The sequence below is a fragment of the Nomia melanderi genome, chromosome 9 (genome assembly GCF_051020985.1).
Source record: "Nomia melanderi isolate GNS246 chromosome 9, iyNomMela1, whole genome shotgun sequence".
In the NCBI taxonomy this organism is placed as follows: Eukaryota; Metazoa; Arthropoda; class Insecta; order Hymenoptera; family Halictidae; genus Nomia; species Nomia melanderi.
The window spans coordinates 12,795,357-12,820,365 of NC_135007.1; the positions used below are offsets into that span (position 1 = coordinate 12,795,357).

The following is a 25,009-nucleotide window of genomic DNA, read 5'->3' on the forward strand; positions in this document are numbered from 1 at the left end:
TATTACAATTACACGTGAACGCATTAGTCAAATTTATTACAAGGTGGCCGGTGTGTACAAGCAAAAGGCTAACAGAAACAGCGATCTATTAGTAGACTAACAGAAAGATTTATTAAGTTGCGAATTAGTTACGGTCAGACACATTTATTGCGTGTTCGTTTCATTACATTTTAAGCTTGACACGACTCGTACATAAATACAATTTATTTCGAATATTTTCACCGACCCGTACAACATTTCAAACGAGAATTACTTTTACAATCCCCGTTCGATTCCACGGCGTACACTCTGCCCGTTGCTATCCCCGGTTTTTTCGGTTAGCAAAATCTCCACGAAAAACGAGTTCCGTCGAGTTTAAAATAACGATTTAATGCGAGAAATTAAATATAGAAGTGATCGCGTGTCCCGTTAGCGAATCGAGTAATTTTATCGAACCTACAAAAATCGCGTGCTGCCCTTTCTTATGAATACAGTTCCACGAAATCGTGTGTTCTTAATAACCAGTCGAACCTACAAATAGTATTACACATCGATACACGATGAATCAAACATTAACTATACATCGATCGCATATAGGTTAACATTCGCGAATCTCGGTCATCGTAATCTCAATACCGAGAGACATCCGAATAAACCATGTATCGTTCGTGGAAACATATATATATATATATACATATCTTGGGAAATGATTTTCCCAATCGATTCAGGGTAATACGTGTATGAAAAATTGGAAAAAACCGTAAGATGCAGGGCACGCCATCGGATGAACTCGTCCCTGAATTATCCAACTTGTATGCGACGATGGTATGGCGTGTACCTCAGTATTCGCGCGTACGCAGAGGCCGTATATGGTAGTGGGCGGTAGAAGCGCGCCGATAGAGGCACGCAAGAACTAATACGTGGGAGACGCATGCGCATAACGAATGCTGCGCATGCGTTCGACTCAGAAGCGTACGGGTAGCTTGTCGCGGCACATGCACGGGTGGTGCAGTAGAGCCGAGAATCCCGCAGCGCGTGTTTGTTTTTAATTTTCGCGATCTACAATCTAACTCTTTTTTAACAATAGAATCCGTCTCGTGAGAGAGGCTGTACCCTCTCTTTTTTTTCTCTCTCTCTTCTCTCTCTTTCTCTCTCTTCTGTCACTCTCTCTCTCTCACTCTTTCTCTCTCTCAATCTTTCTTTCTCTCTGTCTATCCTCCTTCTCCTCTCTTTCTCAGTTGTCTAATTCTTTTGCCTTTCCCTCTCCCTATTTGTTTTTTCCGTGTCTCTCCTCTCCTCTCTCTTTCTCTGTCCCCCTTCTCTTCTCCTTCCCCATCCTCCTCCTCCTCCTCCTCATCCTCCTCCTCCTCCCTCTCCTGCCCTTACCAGTCCTTTCTGTTTCTGTCACTCCTACTTTTCTCTCTCCCCTTCTCCTCAATCCTTCTTTACCTCCTCCTCCTTCTCCTCCTCCTCCACCTCCTCCACCACGTCCTTCTCCTCCTCCTCCTCCTGCTCACACATAGTATACTGACTCCGCTATTTCTAAAAACGTAACGCAATCGTGGCGACGTATGCGAGGAGCGCGCCAGAGAGAAACCACGAGTGAGGAGGCGCGACGTACGAATATACCGAGTTCTATTAAAATTGTGCCGAGTATAAGAAAGCGAAGTGAACCACACGGTAGTGAAGAACGGGAAAGAAACGACGTTAAACGTTGTGCGAAACTGAACGTGAAAAAGAACCAGAGTTGTATATTGGATTTTAATCGCAACGCCGTCTCCCTCTTGCTCATTTACGTTTAACGATCTCTCTTTATCTCTTTCTCTCTCTCTGACTATCTCTTTTCTCTTTTTTCTCTCTTCTATCTCTCTTCTCTGTCTCTCTCTTATCCTCTCTCTCTCTCTCTCTCTCTCTCTCTCTCTCTCTCTGACTCTTTCTCTTCTCGTCTCCCCGCCCCTGCCCCCTCCGCCCGCCCCCTTATTATTTGCGATACATTTTTTTTGGATTTTTTTCCATCTCTCTACTATTTTCGCGTGACCGCCATAGGAGTAATCAAGTAATTGCAATGTGTGATAATACTAACACGACGACGCAGAGTATAGCGGACTACTTGTCACAGTTACTAAAAGACAGAAAGCAGTTAGCTGCTTTCCCTAATGTCTTCATACATGTAGAGCGCCTACTAGACGAAGGTAAGCAACCATTAATCCACTAATATTCTTCTCTTCTGTACATTATCTTCGGCGAATGCATCACACTTGGTTTCCGTGACACGCCTTGGCGTAGTTCGCATGACTTAACGCCTGTGTATAGCCGATGCATCAGGTTCTCTCGATTCGAAGCATGTCCTCTTCTCTATGACCGCGAAACTTTCGCCACGGTTCTTATGTGTGTGTGAATATATATATATATACATATACACATCATATATATCTATATACATGCTCTCTGCGCGCGCGCGCGCGCCCGCGCTATGCGTGTGTGAGAGATTCGGGCCAGGAGAGTTACACGCTACCCCGCTACCCGTGCTCCAGTGAGAAAAAAGGAAAAAAAAAGGAAAACAAAGTCGAACAGACGAGACGTTAAGGAATACTCGTACCGTTCATGGGAGAGATCTCTCGTTGCCTCATAGTTTGCCATAATCGGCAACGGGCTGCTTCCAAGCCACCGTGTATATGCCTCTCGGCCCCCGTACATGTCACGTGTTTTAAGCGTCCCGGTAACTGCTCTCTTCGTGGCCAGGTTGACTCGTAATTTTCCCTCCATCGGAGATCGAATGGGAATTAATTTTCGGCCGAACGCGACTCGACGCGAACGCTAGTGACAATTACCAGCGTGACTTTCGGCGGATCCGTTGCCGAACGATTCTCGGGACTAATCTTGACACGAATTCGATGTTGCTGTGACTCGGCCTAACCCGGCCCAGAATCGTCGCATACCACCAGTGCTCGGTAAAATTATTGTTTTAAATAGTAAACAGTAAATAATCGATTTTATTCTGTGCTTTTAACTCGAAGCGCTCCTCTGGAAGTACTACTTACAGATGAACGCTGTATTTAGAGGTTATCCAAGACATTCCTCGCTTCATTCTAAAGTATTCCTATTCATTCTTAGGTTATAGTACCGTTCCATGGATCATTCTTATCGTTGACCAATATTTGAATTACAATATTGAAATATTTTATCTTACCCTTGAGATTGTTGGACATATTTTATTTATTCGAATTTTTCATTCTCGATGGAAATATTGTTTCATCGAACGTGTACAACGTGGAAGATTCGAAAATATTTTTCCTCGAAATTTTCACCAAATCTGTATACTGCAGAGGAAACAAGATATGAAACGAAGGTGGGGGGAGGCGATTGTCAGTGAAACCGAAACGAACCGAGTGTTTAAAGAACAGTGACCGAGAAAAATTAAACGCTGGTGCCCCGTGCACACGTACACGCCCTCGCGCTCGCGCTTACGCTCGCGCGCGCGCGCGCGTGTGCTTTATTATTTTGCTTGTTTTTTCCCTGACGTTTCTCTTATTCACGTTCATTCCGCTTTTGTATTCTTGCGCGTGCACGACGCGAGCAATCGCGGGAACCATTTTGGTTGGCGTCTGTCGTCGTTGGATTTGTGCAAACGCAAGGCGACTCGCTTGTAAATAAAGAATTTTGCATTGTTACGCGCGCACGTGTTCGCGTGTCCTCAGGTAGATAAGATTTATTGATATTTTTCGAAATTTATAGAAAGCCAGCCGCGAGCATTAACCCTCTATAGGCTCGCGTAACTTTGAAGTCACGCATCAATATACTGGGTTAAATTGATTTAATTTTTTATCGCAAAATGATGAATGGTATTAAATAATTAATCAACTTGAACTTCTGTGCACAGGTTACGTTCGACGTGATTGTAACTTGAAAGTTACAAAATATATTCGTCAATGAAACTATTGAATACTTAATTTGCGTTAGTATGTTGATATTTATTAATTTCATACCGCGTAAATTTCGTTATAATAGCGAAAAAAAATTCGGCCCATAGAGGGTTAAATTTGCTTAAATTTTGTTATTATTGTCGTGACGCGCGTTCATCTGTTGGCGTTGCATCAATTCATGTGCTTCCCGATTAACGAAACGTTCGCGTGGAAAATTTTTGTGACAAGAATCCATTGTTCGGCTTGAATTTGATTATCTCGTAATAATTTCAAATAATCGTAATATTCGATTCCTAATGAAGCTATTATAACCTAAAAGCATCAACGCCGTACAATATTTCTTTCTCACTAATTCTTGAATCTTTCTCATTTTCCAATTTCTTTAAATCATTAATTAACGTTGAAGAAAAATACTCGTATTCATCAACGGCGAATTATTTTTTTTTAATACACACTCTACTCTAGCCTTCGCGAGACCGTTTAACGAAGCTGCTTCATTCTCAGCTTGTTTATCACAATTAGTAGCTCTTGTTTACATTCGGAGACCGTAGATAAAGCAGATCGCGTCGTTTACCACGCAAAAGATAAAAAAGCCGCATTGTGCAACAACAATAATGCGCATTTAGATTGTAACCGTATTTTTTGGAAACCAGGTGAAAGCGTGTGCTCGCGGTGATTTTATTTAAATTTTCGTTTTTCATTTGTTATTCACAATGTACGTACACCGGTGTGGTTTATAGTGTTTCACAAGAAATGTGTCAAATGACGTTTACGAGCAGAACCGGTTTTACGAAAGCTCTCGGACCTCTCGCATTCCTGTGGACATAGTCCTGTTGATGTAAAGAATTTTATTTTACCTTTTCTCCGCCACCTGAATACATGATATTTCGTTATTATTTAATAACAAAAGTCCGGTTACAGGTATCTCGTTTCAGCGTCGATTACAGCCGCGTTCTATAAACAAAATGTTGTTTCGTCGATGGAGAAATTTCGCCGGAATCGTGAAACGCATTCCACCGATAAAATGTTCAGTATGTAAGAAATATATTTTTGGCTGTGATATAATGTTACCGTATCCAATGACTCATCCGCATTAATTCATATTACCAATGGTTAGATCATTTCTAGAAAGAAAAACAACAATGTTGTTACGCGGATCTTATGATATCAAGAAAGATACGAGTTATAAAATAATGGTGAACATCACGATCGAACGTTGATTAAGAAAACTGTTATAACAGATTTTCTCGTGAAACTTTTCAGTGGGAAAAGATTCGGGATTTCCGTCGTCCGTGCGTTTTCGCGGAATGGAAACATTTAGACTTGAAACATTTACCCTTTAAACACTGCGCAAGGTTTATCGGTTTCTGTTTCAAAACGCGCCAATCGTGTTCCGTAATCGAGTTTTTGCATCGAGGTTAACGATTCCTTTGCAGTTTGATATCCTTGAATGCCTTTTCGTGGGTTACTCGTGAAATATAAATTTTCAGCAGTATTGTGGACGTTAGCGGTATATCTAAAGGGATGTAAATAAACAAGAAATTTTTAACGACCGAGTCCGATTGATTCAGCTTTCTTAGTCGTTGAATTAACGAGTTTCGATAGAAAAAAGGATATGTTGTACTTGCGATAGAAATTTGACGATGCAAAAGGTTTAACGTACGTAGACGTGGATTATTAATCGCGGTGCATCGTTCATGATAGTTCGAACGTATTGCGATTGTGTACGGGAGATCTATTTTGAACACGACGTAGCAAGTTTTCTCAGTGACCTAGTGGCGTGAATAGAACTCGTTGTCAAGCACGTCCTTTCGAAACTGTCTAGCGAAAACTTGGACAGACATGAGGTCTAGTTTTCTTCTGCTACTGGGTCGTTGCGCCTAATCGGCCAATCGCCGAATGGAAACGAATAAAATTATGCGCGTTCGAACGCGAAACAAACTAACGACTCTTGGCTGACTCGCGAAATCAGCGGGTATAACCCGTCGAATTAAGAGTAATAGATGATTCGTTGAATCACTCGGTCCCTTGTCTTGCAGTCGAATGGAACGTTTGGTGAGAAATCGAAATTCCGAATTTAAATTGAATAAACAAATATTAGATTCTTCTACATAGAACTGATTATTTTTCGAATATTAACGTTTAACCTTTAGAATAAAAGTGTATGTACAAGAAACAGAAACTCCCTTTTGTAGCTAGTTGACAATTAATTTCCTAACGTCGAAACAAGCTAATCTTCTTCCAATATTAATGTTCAATTTTTGGGGTAAACATAGCTACGAGGAATATAGAAACTATTTTTTCTAACTGTTAACAGTAAAGTAAGACAAGGGACTTGATATTCATTCAAGTCTTAATCCGAATTCTTCCGTGTAACACTTGAATGCATTGCATCCTTACGGTACGTTTCATTAATAGTAGTCAATGGAACAACAACTCGTACCAATACGTAATGCCATGTTTGTTTGTTTTCACGGATACGTATTGCTTGAGGGATCACTTGGTCCGACGTGTTGCGTGCCGGACATTCTAGAAAAGAGGTCCGGCGGATTGTGTATGTGCCGCTTTTCGCGTGTTCGTTTGTGCGTAGCTAGTTGGTAATCGTCCCCCAACGGTGTAATTCTTTCTCGTACTTGACCTGGCATGCTTACAAGTTTTTGTAAGATCCAGCCCGTGCGATCGGTGACGATCCGCCGTGGGTAAGATGCGAATCGAGCACCGCAGCAAAAAGGGGACCGATATTTCCATTCCTCCCGGTAGGTTTCTAGTTAGTCATTGTCCTCGTGAATCGAAGGGGTGGAAGGGATGAAACGATTAATCAGATATCGAAGACACTTGTCTGGAAACAATCGATCGGACATCGGAGACATTTGTCAAGAAACACTTAAAAGCAGCTTCGAAAATGAAAGTACTATCAACCCGGGATCTCTAGGAGGTTTTCATTCATTCGAGTTTCATTCATCGAGTATCTGAAAGATCGAACTTCGAGACTCATTCATGCGGATATATTTCGAGCATCAATTGCAACGAATAAATTTTGTCCTCAGATAAGAAATTTTCCTTCGCCGAGCATAGTACAGTGGTAATAAAAATGATCGTTATCAACGACTCCATCTGCTTCTGATCTGTGCCACGGATCTTTTTGCCTGGAATGTTTGAGTAGATGTGTTACGAGATACCGCGAAATTGTAGATGCGAGCAATGATAATGTGTTCTTACGAAACGTACACATACTTGAAACTTTGAAGTATTTCGCGAACGGGGGAAATTCATAAAAGTTACTTTTTTCCACTTGTACACTGAAACTTCGGTATCTTTTGTATTAACTGATTGGTATCGCATTTATAGGCTTCTAAGTTAGCTGAACAAATCAATATTGAATCTACAGATTTCTAAATTTATTAAAGAAATCAGTAATGAAATCCGCAGACGTTTAAATTCATCAGATAATGTTACGTTACGAGTATCTTCCTTGTGCCATTGAAAGTTCGTCATTCATATGCACCTGTTTGTACTGGAGGGGACCAGTCGTCCCCGCGAGGACGAAGGGTTGCTCCGCCAGGACAAACACAGGGAGGATTATCTGTTGTAACACCGAACAGGGTCAGGGAATTCAAAGCAACCGGAGAACTACCGTACAGTAGAGCCTGTTCATACAGACGTTTCCTTCCTGGTGTTTATAAATCGGTATATCCCTACCATTTTCACGGCATCCTCGGACCGAAGAGCCGTCAGTCACGGCCGAGCAGAGATCAACGGTCGAGTGTAAGAAAATATGGCCGCAGGAATGCCATTCGCCGATAGGAAACTTCCATTTTTCCATTTCTTCGGACCTTTCGCGCTGATCACGCGATAGTACGTATTTTTCTGTACACTCGTTAAACGCTGCTGCGATACTTCTCTTCCGACGAACGCATCCGACCTCCAATTCCGCAACGAAGCGTCAACTGAACGCACTTGCTCGTCGCGAATAATTATATAACTGTTCCCGCAGGTGCGAGAATTTGCAGTGCTCGTAAAAAATGCTTTTCACTTGATTTCGTTTAAAGTTCAGACCTTGAGGGGCGTGCAGTTAGGATTATTGGCGTGGCAATTATCGAATGTTAGTGCGGCAGTTAATAATAGCCTCGTGCGTTACGCGTTTTGCAATTTCCTACGAAAAATATTCTGTATTTCCCCGGTTACGGTAGCCGTTATAAAGTGTACCGTTTCAAATTTAGAAAGTCCGCAGAGGTATTAGTGTTTGTTTCATTTCTAAAACCCAGGTTTCGAATTGGTGCGATCATTTCTGGTTACTTAAGCTGTTGACCTAGCAAACGGACCTCTACTCCGAATTTTCGGCTGGTAGTGTACCCGGGATGCAACGGCGAATCGTTCGGGGAAACGGGAGTAGCTAAAGCGCCGCTAGAAGTGCATAATCCAAGTGGCTTAACACTAGTCAGCTGTTCCCGACAGTCGCAGGTGCACTATCTATAAGAATCTTAGGGCAGTTCACAGGAACACGCATACCTGTTTATCGAACAGCTGATATCTCTAGGTCATGAATCTATTTCAATGTGAGTTGGGCTAATATGCGCAAGCTGCGCTTCCTATTAACATCGTGTCTTCAACTGCGATCTTGCAGGGGCTAGAGCAAAAATACTCTGAAACATTCAAGGGATTGAACTATAATCCCACAAAACACTCGAAACCCAGAAACAACACAATAAAATGAAAACCAAATTCACAATATTAATTACAGTAATTTGGATAATATTACGTAGACTATCTCCAAATTCCTTCTCATTCACTATAACACTCTACAATCAACTAAAAACTCTAATATAGCAACCATCAAGCAAATTATAACTTCCCTTACAGAATCGTTAAGTTTTCAATTGACTCGTATCTCTATTTCCATGTTACTAAATCATTTATCAATTCCCATGAGAATCATTCCTATCTTTCCAACTGTAAAAGCAGAAATCAGAAATGAGTCATTTTGACCTATCTACCAGCTTCAGAAAACAAATTCACAAAGAGTACTTCTCACTAGCTTCGACATACAGATTCTCAATTACCCCACAAAAATCCATTCACCCATCCACCCAAAAATTCCCAGGTCCACCGAGGAAGCATTTTAGAGGATCGCCATGTTCGTACATTGTGCCGAAGACGTATGCCCACGAAGCAATAACACCGTCACCTGGCTGAGTTTAATATCCATCGAATAATCACCGGGACGAAGGAGTTACAGGCTGATCGTCTCTCCTTTCCTTTCATTTCCTTTCGTTTCCTCCTGGTTATCGTTTCTATGACTGCGTTCGGTGGGGCCGCCTTTAAGTAGCAAGGCGGCGAGCAGGCAGGCAGGCAGGCAGGCAGGCAAGGCAGGCCAGGCAGGCAGGCAGGCAATAGCGACAGCCAGTGACGACAAAGGCGGGTAGCGGCCGCATTCCTTCTTTCCTCTTCATGCCTCTTCGCTTCTCTACCTTTTACTTGACTGGGTTGGTTACACATAGCCGTTAGCGATCAGACCGACACCGTGTGCGTGCAGTTTACATACAGTACCCGCGCGCACGCACACATATATACACGGTGTTCCAGTGATTCTTGCGCCGGCCTGTAACCGACTTACATTACCAGGCGTAAACGGCAAGAATTAGTGGAATTCTGTTTACTTTACACGGGGCCAAGCAAATAATACATGCCTGCCGGTTCCTCGGTGCGGCTGTGTGTTGAATAGTTCGTCGCTCTAGGACAGTTATCCAGGAAATGGCCGTTTTAAATCGCACCGACGCGATACCGTGTAAGCATATCCGATTCCCGGTCAGCGATATTTTGCAACGTGCCTTTTTATCGTTCGGCTTGTAACACGTAGCGTAATTATCGGAATCGTTCGTTGAACGACCCTTACGCGCCATAAGGAACGGATTGATCGTAGGTTTTATTTCAAGACAGTCGGCAGTAAGTCAGTTCGTTAAACGGAGGAAAGCAGTTGTCAGTCTAATAAGGTCTTATGGAGAGAGCGACGATTAGGCTTGGGTATAGGTGTACCGAGAATTCATTGTTGGCTTCTTGGATATTAGAACGCTTAGAACGGAAAATTTAGAAAGATTCAAGAGTCGGAGGAATATTAGGAAAACTTCGAGAGATTCGAAAATCGGATCATGCGAGCAGGAAATTGAGTACTTCACCTATCAGCATAGGGGCATGTTAATTCGTTAAATCGCTTCAATTCAATTTAGTATCGTTACCCACGCAATTTGTGAATTATTGTTGCTAAATACTAGTATTAATCACACGCCATAGCGTCCGTAATACGTTACACACACCTTGCATTCATTAATTTGCCAGAGAAGCGGTACTGTTTCAAAACCTAACGGTGATTCGATTTTATATCACGAATACCACAACAGTCTGCAATCCTTACAGAAATCGAGTATTAACCCTTCTTACATTATTATTTACTCTTATAGTAAAATTCTGTAGTCTCATATATAATATTAATCTTCGTACAGTGCATCGCTATAACAGAAATACTGAAATAAAATATCTTCGTTCCTTAAATCTATATATATCGTCTCACCAATTTCTAAAAATATCTACCAAACATGTATCAAAACAGTCTTTCGAGTGGATTAACCCTTCGCACCAAAGGTCTTAAACAAAATGCTCCATCGTTCGTAGCGAAATTAAATCTGTATACAAAACGAAACACGATAGAATTTTTAACCAGGAACAATGGTACGATGTTCACCGATCCCCAGTTTTTCCCCTTTCTTCCCTCGAATCCACCCAGTGATCGCGCGCGTAGGACGTGTTATCCTGTCGAATTCTTCGGCGTGTTCCATGGTAGTCGCTGCACTAGCAAAGACGTTTCTCTGTTTCTAAATAAGGAAATGCCTTACGCATCCCCACTTTCGCGGTCTCTCTTCGCCGTGGTCGACACTGTATGGTTTTCGTCTACGTCGCCGCGCGCCGCGAAGAGCCGCTCCGTAATACCCCCCAGCGCACACACACGCGCCACACGCACGCACACACGTGCCTACAAGCACGTACAAACACATATAGGCACATACCGACACATACGAGCAAGGTATCCTGCAAGGCTGCCATATATAGATTCCTCGGCTAACTGTTAATGTTCAACGCTCGTATATGGACATTAGTCATAGTCGTGGCCATTTCAAAATGAATGAAGATCCATATTAATTAAATCCAACCGCACGCCCGGCTTACACACATTTTATGGTTCCCACTGTGGGTTTTTCCTCTGCATATTCATGCGCTCCTTCGCGTCCGCTCGATGTGGAGCGATGCTCCGTGAGATCGGGAATTTGAAATTATGGGAGAGGCGCGGTTCACGGTTGTTCAACGGTTTCAGGTGATAGTCCTTTGAAACGTGTTGCGGAGGAATGTTTATTCGGACGAGCATTGAACTAGCCTTTTAAAGAACATCAAGCAGCTTCGAGAAAACCGTTGCTCTATTCGTCGAAATTAAACAAACTTCCCTTATGCTCCTAAACAATTCAAGTTTCAATTTCATTGCTCCGTACGCCAATTTCGATATTCGCACATGAAAAATCCAAGTTATCAAAGTTAACGAAGTACAAGGAGAAAGAACTTGAATCAATCTTTATAAAAATCTTTATAAAAATACGCTCGATCTTTCAATAATTCTTCAAAGTCCATACCAAGAACCTAGCGAGCTAAGTATAAGAAAGACGTTTCTTATAATTTTCGCTAAGAAAATTCGAACACGAAAAAATTGTAGCATTGTAGTACGGTACCACTGAGTTTGTTTACGTGGCAAACAAAATCGTTGAAAAATCGAAATTTTGAGGTAAGGGAAAAGTGTTACGGAACTTCTTCTGGTGGCCCTTGGAAGCTTATAGGGGCCGATGACCGGATTGACCTGCAGTTCGCTCCATGCCGCACGGCATCCACCAACGGGCGGGCTCGTGCCACTTCAGCTTCGTTCCATTCTCGTCATTCTCTCCCGCTCTCTCTCTGTTTCTCTCTCTTTCGACCTCTATCTCTCTTTCTCTCTCTCTCTTCTCTCTCTGTCTTCTTTCACTCTGTCCCTGTCTCTCTCACTTTCTTTCACGTTCCTCTCTTTTCCCCCACGTAGGCTGTTTTGCCCGCTCGTAGGTATCTACCTCTCTCCTCCACTTGTTCGCCTCTCCGACGCGACTTCTCGCGTTTTACTAGCATCCCCTCGGCTCCGTTTTTCATCGATACGAATTCGTCTCCACTTTCCCTGGATCCGATTTAAATCCTACGCCCCCGCGTCGACCATTGCGCGTGTTCTCTAATCTCCCCGAGAGGGACTCTGGCGCACACGTGTAGATACTGGTGCTGCTCGGCCGACGAGCGAGACTACCGAAAAACGTGGCCTGTTTCGTGAATAACCGTCCGCAGGAAGTTGTATTTCGAATAAATACGCTCGGAGGATGAGAGATACCTTTCTCCACCGAGGAGTTCAGCTTTTGGGGGGTTGATCTTGGGAAGATACGGGTAGCTTGAGATTTCTCTGAGAAACTAAGCATAAATATCAGTCGATCGAAATCTCGATGAATCTCTTGTAATTTCTATAAAAAGCAATACAAATCGGTTGAATTGAATGATCGTCTAAAAACGTCTAGCCTTCGACTAGAATACTACCAACGAATAATTTATAATCTTCCGTGTCTTCAAAATTGGCATCAAAGAATTATTACAGCGATAAAAGATCATTATGAGCTCAGTAAAAAATCCAAAAATACTAAAGTTATAAGTATTTTTGGATTTTTGACACAATAGAGCACACAGATTTTTGGAACAATTTGAAAAATCATTATGAACTCGGTAGATCCAAAAGCCATTTCTCAAAATAACGAAAAGTTACTCAAGCCCTTCCCAGGATTAATTGTTCCTCATTCCGACTCGTGTTCTTCCCTCTTTCTCCCCTACACCATTTTCATCCTCTTTTGTTCCTCGGCATTTTTTTAACCCCCTTTCCCTTTACCTCCGACTTTCGATCCTCCAGGCCCTCTCCATCCCTCCTTTCCCTCTCCCTTTCTCGCTGTCTCTCTCACTCTCGCGTCCCTCTCCTCGCTCGGTTTTGAGGCTCGCGCTTCAGGCTTCGAAAAGTAAGTAGGGTGAAAGGAATTCTCCACCATCTCCGTTTCCAAGCGGCACTCTTCTTCTCTTTATCATTCTTTCTGTTTGCCTTGACTTGGCCGTGCACTCGCACACACTCTGTGTGTGCCCCGGCCGCTACGCTCATTATACAGTACCCTCGTACACACTCTCTAACCCGGCTCGACTTGATCGAATTTACTTTAACTTACGGCCGGCACGGGTATCGTACGACTTTCACGATTGCAACTTTAAAAGATACCGTTGGAAACTCGTTTGCTCCCGCCGCGGACGATTTTTGCGTTCCCCCGGCGTTGCCGCCTCGAATTTCTACGATAATTCGCGAGACGATCGGCGGATCGTCTAATTATCTTTCGAGTTGATTAAGCATTGCACTCGAAAGACCACTCAGACATTATCAGTTGGAGTATCGTTATTCTGGCACTCGAAAGAGCATTGCGTTCGATCGTACAGTCCGATAACGATTTACCAAAAGCTTCTGAAAAACTGGATAATATCTTCCTAATATTAATAGCAACAGTAACATTCCTCGCTACTGTACTTAAGGAGTTAAATTAAATTTGAAATCCTCTAAATTCTTCGACCAAAAGGGAACAAATCTTCTGATTTTCATTTATCAATAAATATTAGAAAACATTCAACCTCAATGCTATACAATTTTCAAGAACAAATTGCATAATATAAAATCATAAGAAATAACGGAGCTATTTTAATGATGAAACATTTCAAAATTATCGTCCCACCCTGTATGTAATCGTTGCTTCTCAACATAGTTACGCGGTCACAATGACTGATGAGGCTACTTAGGAAAGTCGTCGCTTGATTTTCCAAAGTGAACGTGAAGAGCGTCGCACGGCGATCGTCGCAGGGGAACAGGGTTGAAAACGCATCGGTGCACCGAAGAGATGCACGGAGCAGCTATCGAGCCAGCCAATCGTGCTCCGAGGAGCCCCACTCCGTCACGGCTTCCGTTGCGTCGCGGTGGTTGCTTTGAGACTGAAATCTGTGCTTCCCCTTCCCCCTCGGCCACTGTCATCTCTCACTTTGTTTATTCTCGTTGTTAAGTAACTGTGCCTACCGTTCCTTCACGGAATGCAACTGACCAAGTTCGACCGGCGAGTATCAAGGTTCTGCCGCGAGCCTCTCGCGATTCGAGCCGGGCCACATCCCAGGAAACGATACCATATATCGTTGGGAAGGATCCCGAAAGTCAATTTTTTTTCCGACAATTTTTGGATCGCTCCGCGCCAAGTTTCACGTTTCCCTTGTTTTTATAATGGTACCGAGACCTGTTGGCACGTAGACTTTAATCATTCTATCTTGAAGGACTAATACCCTATTTCGGGACTAACCGTTGCGTGCTTTATTCAGAGGAATCTGCCTTGAAAGGGTTAGAGCCAGTTAACACTACGATTTTACACTGATAGACGGAAGAAATAATCGATGAAGTATAAGAGTTGCTTGTGAAGAACTTCTTCTTTAACATTTTGCACACTAAAGTCGCCTTTGACGTGACCCTAGGATGAGATGATATCAGAGCTACCTAAGGATAGATCGGAGATGTAATTGTAATATTGGATTGATGTAGTTAAATGGATAAAATTGCGGGTACTTGCTCTAAGTTCGTGCTTCCTTGTAACTTAACGTGTAAGGATATGTTGTTTAAACCAGTTGCATGTCCTAATACAACATTCGGATCCTTCTCACTTCAGTTTCACACCCTTTCCTTTCAAAGGGAGACTCGGAGGAGGGTTGAGCGAGACGCGATGGGAGTTCGAGGGAATATCGATGGTCGAGAGAGAGTATTTCTCAGAACCTTCGCTTTTCTAATAGATGTCTGATTCTCTGATTCACTAGTTTGTCTCGAATCGAACGTTACAATTGATCCCTCGGGGGCTCGCGTGGGCCTCAGGTGATTGCGAAGTCGGTCGAAGGACATTTGACCAATGGTACGGTGAGAACCCGCGCACAATGCGTGCCTTGTCCTCGTAGAGCCGTTCCTCGCTTCCCACAATTTCCACTCGATCAACTCCTCGAAACGTCCAAGCATCTGCCTCCGTCAGAAGCATCGCTAATCAAACCCAACGTAATCGTAAGAGCTAGTTAAATCCCACGAGAAACGATACCTTGCAGACGAAAGTACACCTCGAACACTTCGAACAATCACACGAAACAGAAAATATGTAAGAAGTATAAAGGTAGAGAGCTTGGCGAGAAATGAAATAAAAGTACGAAACAAAACTGAAAGACTGTGTTTACTGTTATTGAACCTGACCCTGAGGTTATTAATCTTGTTTCGGTTGCGAAAGATGAGGTTCGTGCGAGTTTCGGCTAAAAAAAAACTGCGAAAATCATGGAAAAAAGGGATTGACGGGGTAGAATGGAGGGGGTGCGATATCTTTGCGGCTGCTTGGTCGTTAGCGTTGATTCGGCAGCGTTGGCTACCGAGTTGCTTCAAAGTGTATCTAGATTTCCACCGAATCGAGGGACGCGCCTTCTATATTGACGACGAGTGCCAAAAGTGTCGGCTGGTCAGGGTCACTTTCCCGGCTTTGAGTGACGTCATAAACAGCCTCTTCTCGTTTGCTAGCCCCGCGACGCGTTTGTCTTCGAACGTTTCTGCCCCGAGCCGCTTCTTTCCCATCGGTCTTCCCTCTTTCTTCAACCCCCGCTGCGATATCGCGTTTCCAGCGTTTTAGCTGGACACCCCCTAACGCAACAAAGGACTCGGGTGACTCGGCTGAACGAGGTACACGCATTTTTCGGGTCCCGTTGCTACCTTCGAGTTAGGGGACTGCTACCGCTAGCTGACCTGGCTGTGGGTACAAGCGTGCTTTCTGAAACCCTCGGAGCAATAATTTTTCGGTGGAGGTAACAGAGACTTTGGAGATCTCTTTGAAATGATCATCTATCGATCGACCTGAGTAATATTGTATATTGTCATTGGAAAACAGTGAATCTGTTAGTAATCTTCATTTGATCAATATTTTTATTGAGAAATTCTGTTCTTGGGATTGTCTGCAAGCGGATGCTTTTCAAATATATAGGACTTGGTGTGATTCTAGTCATAAGTAATTAGATATGAAATATTTATTTTGTATTCAAAGTGCAGATTATCTTTAAATCTGCTAATTGAACTTGTATATCAGTGCATGTAGGCGTATGTAGGTGTATGTCCACGAATTCCGCGAGTTTATAAAGAAAAAGAAAGCTGGTTACGTAGCAACGTATCAGTGTCACTCGGTGTACCTTTTCAGCGGTGATAATTCAAATTGAAGAGGTGAAATCACCATCAAACGTTTCGTTCCTTCAACGCTGTCTTAGCAGCATTTCAAGTCTCGCTGCGCGCCGCGTAACATAAGATGCGTCTCCGCAAGGCCGATCGTTTGCGTTAAATAGATTTGAGTCGTGCAGTTCGCTTTGCGTCGATCCTGCCGCCGCACGGTGACAAATAAAGACAAACCAAATCGTTTGCCACGTCCAAAGAGAATAGATAACAATGCTCGCCGGAACAGCTGAGCTATGCGATCATAAATGCAAAATGGCGGCCCTGAGGTTTCGCTAAGAACGTCGTCGTCTCGTGCATGTCTATATGGCACGGAGACAACTGGTACTAATTTCATAAACCAACGGATTCCATTTTCGAATTTTCATTTTCGTAAATGTACAAACCAAAATTTATCATAATAATTCACCTGTCAACGTCACACCTACTTAGGCAAATTGACTTTTCTAATTTTCCTGTAGCGACTCTAAGAGCTATTGAGATTTCTGTTGACTTATGATTCAGTTTGCATATTATTAAATCAGCGTCTTTAGTCATTTCCCAAAGAAGCTTTTGTCTTTTCAACAACTGTGAAAGAATTTCTGAATGAATCAGTTGGATACGTTTGGTAGTTTTACCGTTAATTTTCCGTTGAGGTTATCTCGTTTCCCGAGGAATTCGCTGTGAGGACTTCGAAGATTAATTTCGGACGAGGGTCCTGTTTTTGATGCGTCACCAGGGAAAAAGATTAGCAAAGAATGTTCTTCAACAGTGTCTCTTGGCAGTGAGCATCACTTGAATCACTCCTATCGCTGACGGTGTCACTTGCGAGTGATTTTGCCGTTAGCTTTGCCCGCCGGCAATGGCGACCGACGTGGAGGCTAGGGTCCTTCGTATTTACCTCGGTTCTTCGTCACTGTTATGTCACGGTTTTTTAATCGGCCGCCAACAGGGCTACGCTTAACGAGGAATAAACAAATATTAGAATGATTTCAGTTGAACGTCTCCTCACTTCAAACTTCATCGAGCTTGCGCCCGTGCCAATAATTCTCTGACTCACTGTATATTTTGGAAAGTATGCTGAAAACTGGTTTTACGTGGTCGCGGCGATCGAACGGGAACATCGTAGTATGTAGGTGAAATTAACCGTTGATACACGGTAAACCTAATAACTAATAACAGTGACGCGCGCGCGCGTCTCTGCCCGTGGAACAGGAATCGAACGAAACTTATGAACCACGGCAACACGAGAACGACATCGATCGCTATCTGCATTGTTAGACTAATTGCTTTTCAACGATCGTCGTGTTTCCTCCGTTCAAGTGAATTCTTCGGACGGAAATGGTGAAAAACCAGTCGTACACTTCTGAATCTTAACGGAAAATAATTCTGCAATCGTTTGACGAATTCCTCAGGAAGTCGTCAATTAATTTTCAGTTGGCTTCGAGCGGAGTTTAGGGTATCGCTCGCGGGGAACATTCCGCGGCTAGTCGCGTTCGAAAAATCCCCGACTCGGATGTTCCAATTTCTCGCTATTTTCGACTGTCGTATCGTTGTAACCGCAACACAGATTTTGGTAGACACAATTTAACGTTAGTATTATATTTCTTGGGCACCGCTTTATAAATATATCCATCTGACTCACTGCGTGAAAATAAGTTTTGAATTGCTTAAGAGGCGTGGCCGTCCAGCGGTAACGTCAATTTATGCCGTATTGGATTAAACAGAAGCTCGGAACAACAACGCGTTTATTCCTGTACAACGATTTACATACTTGTTACATACCCGCGACACTAAACCACTTTCAGTTCCTGCGCTTATTATGCTCGTTACACGGAACGCGGCAAAATGTAACGCACAGCCTCTTACAATTAGCCTGGTCGTCCCCGGCTTTCCTCATTGTCAGTCGCAGAACTGAACAAATCTGAAAGTTCCTTGAAAGAGAAACGTTCGTGTTTGCAATATCTTCTTCACGGATTCGTTCTCAATTAATTGTGTTCGTAAATCAATAAACGATCGTTATTTTGCTGGACGAGTCGTTTCGTAACACCAAGGTGGCACTTCGACAAAGGCTACGAAAGTTGATCAAAAAATTGATTTAAATGCTTCTTCGATGTGAAATTATGCATTCGAGAATTTTACAACCTCGAGTTGCGGTGGTAAATAAGCTGCGAAATCATTCGGATGTTTCGAAATTAAGAACAATGGTATATCAGATTTTGTCGAGATATTTCGTTAACCCCTTGACCTACAGTATCGTCGGACTCGCGACGAAAATTGCAATTAAATTCATTTCATTGGCAAGTTTAAGTGTTGCTGATTTCTTTTGAAGTAAAACGTAAACATAGAAAAGCATAAAAATGTCTTCCTTTCCTAATCAGTTCTGAGCAACATAGTAGTTGTATCGGTCACGGTTAAGAAATAAATCACAGGACAAGGGGTTAATAAATGTTTAATCATTGTTGTTGTGAAGAAGTTTCATAAAGTAAACCGTCCGCACGCCTTCTAAGCGCGAAATCTCTTTCTTCCAGCACGTGATCTATGCCACGGATTGTAGTCTTCGTGATTACGACAGCGATGATGTCATAAATGCTGCACCTATACCACCCGATCCAGCATCATTGCCCATGCTTAGATAGATCTATGTATTCCGTTGCGACACACGCGAAGCATTTTTTACACCGTAGATCCTTTAGCGGCGTTTCATTTCATTTCAGCGGTTTTTACTCGACATGAATACGCTATTGAAGCGTACGGGTCTCGTTGAAATGATTGAAACGACTGCAACGCGGATTCCATTTATAGGAAATACGTAAAACGATCCCACCGATCGAACGACCCTCGATCGGAATGGGTAATCCGGTTTTTTCGTTGGCTCGTCGGAAGAAAACCGTGCGCTCCGCGTTTGCCGATGACTGCAGACCTCAGAAACCGTCGCAAGCTGTGAGCGGCGGTTCTCAAAACTATGTGAATCACTCGGGCATTAAATGATTCATTAAATTGTAAATCGTAAATTCATTAGCTCGACTATACGCGACGCGACAAGGACTTCCTTAATCTATCTCTGCCACTTCGGACAATCGCTGTCGACGTCGTACATACCTACGTTGCGTCAACGTTTAAGCAGCGGTTCTAACCCCTTGAGTATCAAATATTTATAATTCCGAAGCAAACATTTCCTCCTCGGGACGCGTTACGTTCACCTGAGATATTCGCAGTTTACTTTCCACGCGTAATATCTTCGGTTATAGTGTAAATCTCGAATCATTATAGAAATCCTCTTCAAAAAACTGATTAAAGACATAACAGACGTGACTGTCGGTCCTTGACTCTACACATCGCGATGACAGAGTTTAACGTTTCATATTATCCTTTAATTTACATATCAATTATCGTTAAATTAGCTTCGAAAAGCATCATCTGCATCTCATTAGAGAGCGTTGAATGCTTCCAGTGGAAAACTTTCTAGTGCAGAGGGTCAATCCCCTATCTTCGATTTTCGCTTAACAGTTCCATCTCGTAAACGGAACGCTGCCAAACAATGTACAACGGCACTATGCTATCCTGGTTTGCGGTAAGAAACGTTGGAGGCTGAAACAAAAGAGTCGCGGCGCGGAGCAACCAAGGAAGCCGGGAATGCAAGGCAGCTGATGTCAGCCGTAATGAGCAATGTTGCTAAAACTGGATATGATTCTGTGTCCTTTCCGCTCGCGCACACTTTGTGTCTTCCGTCTCCGTTCGCATTTCCATATTTACGCACACGTGTACACGCGTACCTATCCGCCATTCATTGGTATGTACACTTTGACGAGCCCCTCAGCCTTCTATCCTCTATTCCATCCAAATACACCGAGCAAGAGACTTTCTGTTCGGTTCTCACACGGTCTTGAAGAATGACTCCTCGAATCCTTCGGCGCGTACAGCGGAATTCTTCGTGCGTTTCATAGTGCCGAAGATGTATGATAATCTTTTCACATCGAACGGAGAAAGTGTTGCACTGTAGAGGCGTAGCGGATTTTCTAGGCAACCATAAGTTTCATCTAATTGAACGTTATGTCCCCGCAGCGGCGATATATACTGTATGCAGATACTTACGTTCGTCGGAACAAGTTGAACGAGAATCGCTGGACTGCGTAGGATAATGTAACAACGTAAAATCGCGATCGCTTAGAAAGTTAGATGAACGCGAGAGTCCGGCGTCTTCGGCTGGCGGAAGTCTACTTGACTACGCCGAGCACACTTCACCATCTCGGTTTTCGCGTTGCCGCCATTTTCCTCGCTCCGCGGAATGTTTAATCAGGGGCTGGCCGATTTTGCTTTCTAGTGTCCGTCGACGATGCAATAGGATATTTCAACATTCGCTTCGTTCAGCCGTTGACTCTTTTTTCACGATAGATCCTCTGGAATTATCTTACTTGTTCGATTTGAATGATTTGTCTTTTAGGTTTGTATCAAGCTGTTTCCTTTGTTAAAGCTTCCTAGGACAAACTGCGTTCTTTTGCAAACCTTTTGAGGAATTTATGAAATCTTAGGAACTCGAAGGGTGTTTGATAATATTGAGGGTCTTCGTAATGGCAAATTGCTGGAACAACTTTTTCAGGACACGCCTATTCGAAAGCTTCAAGAAGTGGGTGAAGCTGAATTATAGAAAATCTTTTGGGAGGTTTCAAATGTAAACTGTTTTGAAACTTGGGAAGATATAATGTATTAATGTTTCTTCGTTTAAATGCTTTTTCAAAGAGGTGTTCAATTTTCATTCGTACCGCCTAATGGGACTGCGAACTCGTTTCGTTCCGAGTCGGCAACGTTGGTCACGACACTAAAATTACGAAATAGAGGTCGTTCTAGTCACTTCCACTCCCTAAGCTTCGGTACTGTAGATTCCTGTGAGAGCTGCGTTTGAAGGACATACGTTTCATAACATTATTATTCGCGCACGCATCAGTTTTGCGTAAATATTATTGCTGTTTTAAAATAGGAGGAGCTTTTGTTAAATTAAACCGCGAGAACTCCGCCTGCCGTTGCGATCCTTGCCAGATACTTTGCGAGGAAACTCATTTTGGAAGGGTGATATCAACCCTTATGTTTCTTCATTGTTAAACAAAAAATTTTATTTATATAACTGTATTTGTTTTGTAACAAATATTCCTGATTATACACGATATCGTGCATACAATATCTATCAAGATAAAGGGGTTGATTTCACCCCTTTGGAATTATTTTATTCTTACCGATATCATCACCGATCGACACGTTGCGATCACGGAGCTGCTTTAAATATTAAATTGTTCAAGAGCAATGAGAAATAAATATGATCACAAATGAAATAGAACTGATAGAAATTCTAGATTAAAAGTTATCATCCTCTTCCACCCCCTTCGATTTCACTTTGAAATGCAGAATACTAAAAGAATCTTCATTATAAAAATTATTTAACCGAAGTCAATCGTTTTGATGCATAATAGAAGCGTTTTATTGAAATTAGAATTTTGTTCTTTAACATTAGAACTACCAGATAGGTCAGACTGATCCATTCCTCATTTCTTCTTTCGCAATTATTGAAAAGAAACAAATGCTTCTTTGAGAAATTATTGAAGTAGTTGATTTAGTAATAAGCAAACTAAAACATCAATCGATATCTTAATAAATGCAATCTTACAGTTTCTACAAAAAAAAATGTTTAAAAGTCAATTTAATTAGTCAGTAATTTCAGCGTTAAAGATCTAGTGCAGCAATGATTCCTGGGTTCTTTCGACTACACGGTTTCTCTCTTTTTTGTTACAGAAATCGCGAAGGTGCGGGCAAGTTTATTCCAAATCAGTGGTGTCAAAAAGGAACCACTGGTTTTGCCAGAACCGGAGGGCGAGATCACGACGTTGACAGAGAAAGTCTATGTACCTGTTAAAGAACATCCAGATGTAAGTATTTCGAACCAACTTCTCATCGCGTAATCTTCGCGTTGAATATTTAATCGGACTTTTAAATGCACCTCGAATGAACACTTTCGACAACGTCCGCGGTCTAATTTTAAGATTCAGTAAAAGTTTCGCAATGATGGTACTCCCACGACTTCCGGAAATGCTCTAAAACTTGTGCGAATTCACATTTCGGAGGACAGATTTAGGGCAACCGAAATTAACTAGATCTTCGTGTTTCTTTTCGTTATTAGTTCCAGCGGATTAAAAATGTAGAACTGTATCAAATTCTCTTCAAATTCGAAACGAAGTAATTGTAATGTTAAGAGATTGAGATTATATCATCACTGGCAACTGTTTCTCAAATTCGTGCACAGTTCCATAAATTAAATATATTTGTAACCCTTTGTATTGTAACAATTCCCAGGTAATGCTTGTGTAAGCACGTTTTCCTTGGCCTGATTTCACATGATAATAGCATTTATCGAAATATACACGACTATGCTATATGCTTGATTTTTTAATTTACAGTTTAACTTTGTTGGGAGAATCCTTGGACCACGCGGGATGACGGCCAAGCAATTGGAGCAAGAAACAGGATGCAAAATCATGGTGCGGGGTAAAGGATCTATGAGGGACAAAAAGAAGGTAAACACTTTTGTTGGCAGATTTCAGAAATTTCTTCACGCACCAGAGACATCGTAAAATTCATGAACGTGAAAACATTAACTACGGAACGAACTCGATGAGATTTAATCCAAGGCATTTAGAATAAACAGTTGCCGCGTACCGTCTTATCGTAAAGTGAAAATCACCAGTTTTAATTGTCCACTTTTACGTGCAATAATTATTAGATACCAGATCGTGAAACGTGTGGAACGACAAACAATTTTTTTTTAGAATTCTCGTTGATCGTTGAGCAGTCCTCAAGAATATTTAGTATATTTACGAACGAAAATTCGGCCGACGGAGGGTTAACAAATCTCGAAAAATGTTTCCCCGAAAGCTCGTCGTTTGGTTAACTTTCTCTGGTTCTCCTGAGAATAGATTCAAGTTCCCCGGAGGTTCATACCGATTACAATCCATCTGGAATTGATGGTCCCGGGGTATTTTTAGAGAAGTGAGAGTGCAGGCTGTGGAGGTCGGTTTTTTGTTTCAACAAGCTGCGCGTCCAAAAGTATAGGCGGTGTTATACATTCAATTGCAAGCCACAAAAAGCTTCGGTAAATAGGAGATTAAAATACACGAATTATTTTAAGAGGACTCGACTTGTATTTCCTGTAAGAAGAAAAACATGTATACGTATATTCAGATCATTAAAACGACGTAAAATTTTGCTTTGTTCTCTGAAGAATTCTGAAACATACGAGGAAACTTGTGTCGCATTAATTAATTATGCAAACACCAGGGACAAAAATATTTCAGAAACCAATACTTCTAATAAAGGTTTAATGTATAATATAATAAACGATAGTTTCTTTTACTAAAGTAAGAAATATTTCTTTTTCAAGCTGCATATGATGTATGAAAGAAAATTTCATCGTAAGTACATATAGGAAGAATTACGATAATCAGAATTTATGTTACGTATTTTTGTTTATTTTTTGTGAACATGTACCACGAGGACATTGTGATCATTCGTTGTGTTCATTTTGTAGGATGAACAGTCGATATTTTCATAGTAATTAAAAGAGATTGACTTAATTGTATTTCAAGACTCTTCTGTACTAAATACGATAATCATTAACCATTAATTAATCGTCGTTGTGATTTATTTACCAGGAGGAGTTAAATCGAGGTAAACCAAACTGGGAGCACCTAACGGATGAACTGCATGTTTTATTAACAGTCGATGATACTGAAAATCGTGCCACATTAAAACTTGCCAGAGCTGTGGAAGAAGTCAAGAAACTCCTTGTTCCCGTGGTGAGAAAGTTCCTATTATTAAATATAACTATAACCGATAATATTATGTAATATTTCTCTCGCTTCTTCTTACGTCTGTAATTTTGTGATTCATCCAGTGGGAATTGTGTTACCCGTTCGTCTCGTTGTTACTAATGTGCTCATTCTTTAGTAATTAGTCCACCAATCGTGTTGAACCCTAATTACGAACATTCGATTATCTGAACGTTTGTTACACGTTAATCTTTTGTGTAAGCTTGATTATTATTGATGTAAATGATTGAAATTTTATGATTTGAAATAGTCAAAAGTATGTAGAAAGAATCAAAGTATTATTAATACATTGAGCTTCCAGGATTCACACGATCGGTATTAATATTTTTCTTACCAATCATGTTGGTTGTTAGCAGGCTGATGGGGAGGATGAACTGAAAAAGCGACAGTTAATGGAGCTCGCTATCATAAATGGTACCTACCGGGATTCCAACACAAAAGTAGCTGCGGTTACAGGTACATATCAAAAAACATGCTTCCTTCATTCATGTTTTCATCATCTGAATATTCCACAACTGAAAGTTCAAAGAATACTGAACTCATCTCTTTGTTATTTATAGCTATCATCTGTATCATCTGAAGCCTCAAGAAAACATTCTCCTGTACTTCATTATATACAAAAACTAAATTATTAAACTTAAAGAATTTTATTCTTGAACAGAGGAATACTGTCTTCTAACTATATTGTCTATAAAGTTTAATAATCTAATTTTTCAAACTAAATAATAGTTGATTCAGCATCATTTAACACTAGAACTACCGAGCACTTATTGAGTTTAACTATTTATTCTCAAAAGTCATATCAGACTATACTTTCAACATATCAACAATTGCAAAATAGGAAAACT

At 41.7% G+C, this 25,009-nt stretch overlaps 1 protein-coding gene across 16 annotated transcripts in view; it reads left to right on the forward strand.

Moving 5' to 3' along the window:
• The window catches only part of how (protein held out wings), a 41,880-nt gene that overhangs the window by 775 nt on the left and 16,096 nt on the right, over positions 1-25,009 (forward strand). For 6 of the 16 annotated variants that reach the window (XM_076370741.1, XM_076370740.1, XM_076370742.1 and 3 more), the window contains exons 1-6: positions 896-951; positions 2,026-2,171; positions 22,072-22,205; positions 22,734-22,850; positions 23,985-24,128; positions 24,515-24,617. In XM_076370741.1, coding sequence (XP_076226856.1) covers positions 911-951; positions 2,026-2,171; positions 22,072-22,205; positions 22,734-22,850; positions 23,985-24,128; positions 24,515-24,617 — 685 coding nt within the window. In that variant the 5' untranslated portion in view covers positions 896-910. Of the gene's footprint in view, positions 1-895; positions 1,017-2,025; positions 2,172-5,926; positions 6,659-22,071; positions 22,206-22,733; positions 22,851-23,984; positions 24,129-24,514; positions 24,618-25,009 lie in introns of those variants that run through there. The other 10 variants (XM_076370743.1, XM_076370748.1, XM_031977366.2 and 7 more) reach the window with 6 other exon arrangements.